This window comes from Telmatherina bonti (genome assembly GCF_933228915.1).
Source record: "Telmatherina bonti genome assembly, chromosome: 7".
Lineage (NCBI taxonomy): Eukaryota > Metazoa > Chordata > Actinopteri > Atheriniformes > Telmatherinidae > Telmatherina > Telmatherina bonti.
In genome coordinates, this window is record NC_136625.1 from 35,581,563 (window position 1) to 35,588,032 (window position 6,470).

Here is a 6,470-nt window from a genome sequence, read left to right on the forward strand (position 1 = left end):
ATTTTATTCAGTCTGTTAACATTAACCAGACAACATGTGGTGTATGACACACCTCTAAAAAACCCACACAGTATGCTAGAAGTCGTACATTACAGAGGACCGTGTGCTGTTATTGTGCTGACTTGGCATTTTTGTTCAGTTAAATAACAACAGGGAGCTTTTAATGAAAGTTATCAACTAAAAACAAGTTTTATAAAAAGTGAAATACAATCAATCCCAAACTGGATTTTAAGTCAAGTATATCCATGCTGGACAATCCAGTAAATAAATGGCTGCAGTCCAGTGATAAAAGGCTTAACGCAGCTCCTTGGCTGGCTCTGCACTGCAGTCTCCTTCACCACTGGCCTCCAATTCACACACCTTCAGGCCAGTCTGGAGCTGCTCGGCTACCAGCTTGATGGAGTCACAGCCGGGCTCCGCTTCGAGGTCAGGGTCAGGGTCATGGTCAGGGTCAGGGTCAGGGTCATGGTCATGGTCATGGTCATGGTCAGGGTCAGGGTCACAGCAGGAGCAGGAGCCGGCATCGGTGCAGAGATGGCAGAGCATGGCGGAGAGAGAAGCTGGTTTCTCCGAGTTATCCTCGGCTTCTCTATGCGGGTCGGAGACCTTCAGCCTCCTGCGGTTCAGCAGCTTCTGCAGATGTAGCTTGTTGCTGAAGAAAACGCTGCGCCAGCCTAACTCCTGCGCCAGAGACGCCACCTCAGCCGGCACTGTGGTGCAGCGCTGGAGCACCGCTTGCTCCCAGAACTCCTCTGACCCGCAGAGCTGCAGAGCAAACACACACATGCTGGTAAACATCAACGCTGACTGGCCTCTGTCACCGGCGCTCATCCTGAAGACGTTTGGGTCGGGTTCCACCAAGCCTGTAACACACAACCAGTTACCCTGCTGTTTTCCAGATCAGATCAGATAACGTTACCAGTGTAAACAGACAAACTGAGGCTGTTTTGTGTGTTTTTATCACTTCATCATAACTTTATAAACAGTTAGCGTGTTCACGGCTAACTGGCTTATATGGTCCAGACTTACTGGGTTTAATGGTCTCTCATCTGAAAACAGGACGACAGTGAAGCTGTGCAGCTTCCTGCATGTTCTACAGACGACGACATCATCATCATCATCATCCACCGCAGCTGATGAAGGGCTTTTTGGACATTTAGACACGTTATTGTTTTAACTGTGCAGGTTCTCGGTGCTTCCTCTCAGTTTTCTCTCCTCTGTTTTGACAGAAGCTGAATCCCCTGCTGCAGAACCAGATGGGGTGTAACATAGACATAATATATACATAGACTCTGCATCGTATCACGCTGTCTATACGAGCTGACGTCTCATCGTGCCGCCATCTTGGATGGGTCTCCAAGCTCCTCCAATGCATTTATTTGTAAGGTGTAGGTCCAAACACAACAATAACTTCACTAATTTTCACCTGATTTTTCTCACCGTTTGGTTTGTTACAAAGGACAGAGATATTGTTATGATACAGATCACTGTAAACATTAAAAACGATGTGCTTTTTATGCTAAAATATGTTTTATAATGCTATTTAACTAAGACATAAGGTAGCTGCAATATAAATAAATGTATAAATGAATTTGATACTAACATGTTTGATTGTTTATTGATGCATTTGGATTTATTTATTTTTATCTGGTCAAATAAATTATTATTCAACCTTGTGAAATGTAATTCACCGGTTATTACAACCGTATGCTGAACTAAATACAGGAATAGTTGCTGCTTTCTATTGACTACGGATGACCCTTTCTTTTATTTACATTTATTAATTTATCAATATAGAGATACAGTTGTACAAAGTCTGAAAATAAAGTATTGTATCAAAACTGTGCGATTCAGAAGTTATCCAGAAAATCACCAATGCCAAGGCCTTTAAAAAGTTCCCGGATCCAAACGGTGATCCGGATCACCACCAAAACTAAATCAGTTCTTCCTTTTCACGTTTCCAACAAGTCCTGAAAATTTTATGAAAATCCGTCCAGAACTTTTTAAGACAAACAGAGAAAGCCGGTAAAAACATGACCTCCTTGGCGGGGGTCATTATGCCTCCATATAAAAGTCTCTTTGTGAAGCATTTTATATTATATTTGTCTTTTATTTATATTTTTTCAGCGTACAATGAGGCGTCTACATATATATGATGTCTATGGTGTTTAAAGTACCAGACTGGTTCAGGCTGGTGTTCGTTGCCGAATGGATGAATTATACTCAGAGAAAACGGTGTTTAAAGACGTCAGACTCCAGTGTCAGCTGGGCTGCTGACATTCAGTGTTATGTACCAGTCAGACCAGTAAATAAACTGTGTTGGCCCAAAAACACCTGAATCCACAGAGAAAACACTCGGTACATCCGACAGCCAGTCTGCTCCGGCTGTAGGCAGATACTTCTGGTCCCTTTTAAGGCTTCATATATCAGAGAAGGAACGGAAGTTTTAAAGTTCAGATGGTTGTTTGTCCATTCAGAGACACCGTAGTAAAAAAGTGGCATAAATCTGTGACGACTCATGACAAGTAAATATAAACAAGAGAATAAAACATAACGGTTGTTTAGTAAAACGATAAGATAGCAAACGAAAAAGTCATTAAACTTAGATTTTTATTGCTTTTAATATTTCTTATCTGAAAATAAAGCTGAATTGTTGACTGAGTGTTTGTGAAACTCACCTTCTTGAACCTGCGGGAGGTCCGCCCCAGCTGACCCACATCCTCGAGTTCTAGGTGTCTTATAATCTGCAGCAGCACCGAGTCCGACAGGCGCTCCAGGTAGTCATAGCGACCTTGGCACAAAGCTTTGGCGTACCAGAAGATGTTCCGGCCGAAAACCATCCTGACTTCGCCTGCAGAGAAACACGTGTTTGTTCATATTAAACCTCAGCTTAGTCTGATATCTAATATCTAAACAACAGGATTACAGTATGGAGCGACAGCTGAAACGCTGAGTGGTGAAGAGCAGCAGGAGCCAGCAACCTGAGTCACGCTGTGGAAATGACGGTCATGTTTGCAGCTGTGACCTGCCACTGGGAGGCAGCTGTAAGCTACTGGTGGATGGAAGAGGAAGAAGTAATCAGGCCCAGTTGGAACATGTAGGGGCATCCTTTCAGCTTGTTTCTTCTTCCTGCTGATGGCTGCCTTGGCGTCTGCAGCACCTTGCAGAAAGTCATGATCACGTCTCAAACTGAGCTCTGATCGAGAAACGAATGCCCCCCCCCCCCCCCCCCCCCAACCCCCAACTCCTGACCACGCCTGGTTTTATTCTTCCTCTCCTCCTCCTTTTGCTTTACCCCCTTGTCTGATCTGTCTAGGAGGTGGATGTCTCCATAAACTGTTTAAATTCCTTGGGGACTAAATAAGCGCCCTTGGTGAACGAGGTGTGGCACGTTTTATTTGAGATCTTTTGTTATATTTTATTGTTGGATTGTGTGGTTTTAAGTCTATTATTGTTAAATTTGTCTGATTAGTTGTCATTCTATTTCCTAAGGGTTACATGTAGATAATACTCCTGACTGTATATTTCTAAGACGTTTACTTTCCTCTTTTGTCATTCTTTTGTATTTTAGTTTCCACGGTGTACAATAAAAACTAGCACCAGTATGGGAATTTCCACGGCCTTTTATTGTTAAGCCAAGTTTCAGCTACACCCTGTTACCAACATCTGCAGCTGCTGGATCACCACATTTGGCCACAAATTCAATAAACTGCAAATGATGATTTTCTCTTTTTAAACTCTTCATTTTTATGCACAACGCAGGTTTTTGCTGTTAAAGGTCTAGATTTAGGAAGGTTAGAATGTTTTTTTGTTAAATCTCTTATTTGCATGTACTCCAGGTTTTTAGAGTGGGTTGTTTTGGACGAACTTGTCTTGTTTGGTGCGCTTTTTATTGGCGACTGATCACCAGAAGCCTCAGCTGTCCTGAAGAGCCGCCCACACCTGAGGCACGGATGTAAGCTCATATCAACAGAGATGCAGCCTACAAGGTTTAAGGTTAAAGGGGTCTTTTCTTTGTTTTGTTTTTTTTTACCTCTGTGAGGTATGTCACTGAGCAGCAAGCTGTAAAACAGTCAATCGGTGCAAGCACCACACAGACACATCAACAAAGAGCAAAAGGACAATAAACAGGAGCTACTTGTTCAGCAGAGGTTTGACCTGCTGGCTGGTCCCTCTCATGGTTGGTCTGCAGGACTCAGCGTTCCACAAAATTATTTTACACTTTGAAGCGTCTCACTGCAGAACAGTTCTGCCCAACGTCCCCAGCATCCAGCTTTCATGTTCGTTATTGTCCCGTACATACAGAGATTCCTACCTAAATCTTTTGATGGTAGTAGACCCTCTAAACCAGAGTCTCCAACTCTGGTCCTCGTGAGCTCCCATCCTGCAGTGTTTACCTTCAGTGTTTACCTGATACAACCCATTTGATTCAGGTGAAAAAGTTCTCCAACAACTTCTTCTGCACCTGCCTGTTAGTGAGCCATGGATTTGGGTCAGGTGTGTTGCAGCAGGGAAACACTAAAACCTGTAGGATGGTAGCTCACGAGGACCGGAGTTGGAGACTCCTGCTGTTGACGGTGGGATCTTCAGTATCCTCACAATTTTACATTGAAGAAAATTCCTCTGAAATTTTTAGACCCAGTTTGTCTCGGATTGGCATTTCTGAGAGACTCTGCCTCTCTGAAATGCTCCTTTTATACCCAGTCATATTACTGACCTGCTGCTGTTTCAACCTCTTTAGCTGTCAAACGCCTTTTCCAATTATTTTAGATCAGTGTCCTTTTTGTTTTCCAGCCATTTGTTTCCCCTGTTCCAACGTTTTACAGATCTGTTGCATCAAAGTAAGCTAATATTTTCTATGAAACTGTAAAATACTTGTTTAATCATCTGATATGTTGTTTATGAGTTGTTCTCCTGAGTTTATAAAAGTTTTAATTCTATTCTGTTCTAGTTTTTGTTTTAATTCACATCTTACCAACTATGTAGAACTGAGGTTATAAACTGTTAATCCTGGTTTGATCCTTCCTAATTTTTACCCGCTTGGTGTGTATTTGATGTTTAGTGTTTTCCTGCCGTCATTACTTGGAAAATTAGATTTTGTCTTTATATCAAAACCACAAATATTTAATAAATTTACTGTATGTGCTCAACACCCAGTATAAAAAAAAAGTCCTTACTCTGTAGTAAAGCATCGTTCAAGAAGTCTTGGTGAGAGGTCCTCTGCTCCCCGGGCCTGGAGTACCTGTAAACAGTTCTCAGAGAGATCTTCCACCATCTCCATATCACCTGGAGATGGCCAATAAGGAAGAAATCTGGTTTATATATACATGCATATACAGTATATATAAATATATATAAAACCATAACGCCCGTTATAGTTCCAGTACATAGATCTGATCATACTCCTCGTATCACACACACATACTCTCACACACACCTACATAGTACACATAATCCACCCTCTGCTTATAGATAAGTGTCTCTTCAACCAGAACATCAGTCTAAACCGTAATAGATGGTCAACATCTATGGATAAACATCTGGTTTGACACTGAAGTGATTGTGTCCACTACAGTAAACACCTATTTAAAGGCTGTTTTCTAGCATATTCATAAGTGAGGATGGTAAATTAGTCATTCTGAAACTTCAGAGGACATTAGGAGAGTCAACCAACACACTGCCACTTGCTGAAGAATAAATATAGTAGAAAATTTCTTTTGTACACAAACGCAGAATTACTCTGTTTACCTCATTGATAAACATCACAAGAAAATTATACTACTAAATTTTTTATAATAGATAAATGTTATATTTATCTTATGTTATATTGATATAGTCATTTTTATCATAACTATATTGTATTTATCATTTCATATTTTATCATTTTGTTATATTCATTATAAGTTTTTATATTATATAAATAAGACATGTTACTTTATAAATATTTCTATAGAACAGGTAAAACAAATTAAAGTCAAATATTAAAGACAAAGAAAAGCACCTCTGTAAGTTACTATATCTACAGATATATGTGGAAAAAATGTGGCAGTGATTTTGTTTTTCAATAATTATTGGATTAGAGGGTTAAAAATATTGTTCTGTGGCTTTTTCTTTTAAATGTTGTACTATTTCTAAATGTTATACTATCCTTTTTAGGGTTGCAAGTTGACGCATCTTCTGTTCATAAACGATCTTTGTCATAGTTTCGCAAACTTTGTAGCTGCAACCCGCGCGAGACTGTGCCGTTTAGTTAAAATTAGCCACTCGACCTGCTAAAGAGAACTCGGCCTCTATCGATGCCTACTCGGCTTAAGAGCAGTTTATAATTAAAGAAAGCATTACTTACTTCTGCTTTGCTGATAGAAAAATGGTAAAAGTCTTTATTAGGCGGAGGAGCCTGTCCAGATATTTCAAACAACGGCTCTGACAAAAGAGACGCCATATCAGTTTGTGTGTTGTCATGGCAACAT

At 40.6% G+C, this 6,470-nt stretch overlaps 1 protein-coding gene across 1 annotated transcript; it reads right to left on the reverse strand.

The window, feature by feature from the left end:
• Window positions 1-294: 294 nt before the first annotated feature.
• On the reverse strand, window positions 295-6,442 carry fbxo36b (F-box protein 36b; the record flags this gene model as incomplete). Its single annotated transcript, XM_079243895.1, has 4 exons — window positions 295-765; window positions 2,679-2,851; window positions 5,178-5,286; window positions 6,347-6,442. The coding sequence occupies 4 exons, from the start codon at window positions 6,440-6,442 to the stop codon at window positions 295-297; spliced, it is 849 nt and encodes a 282-aa protein (XP_079100021.1).
• Window positions 6,443-6,470: the final 28 nt, after the last annotated feature.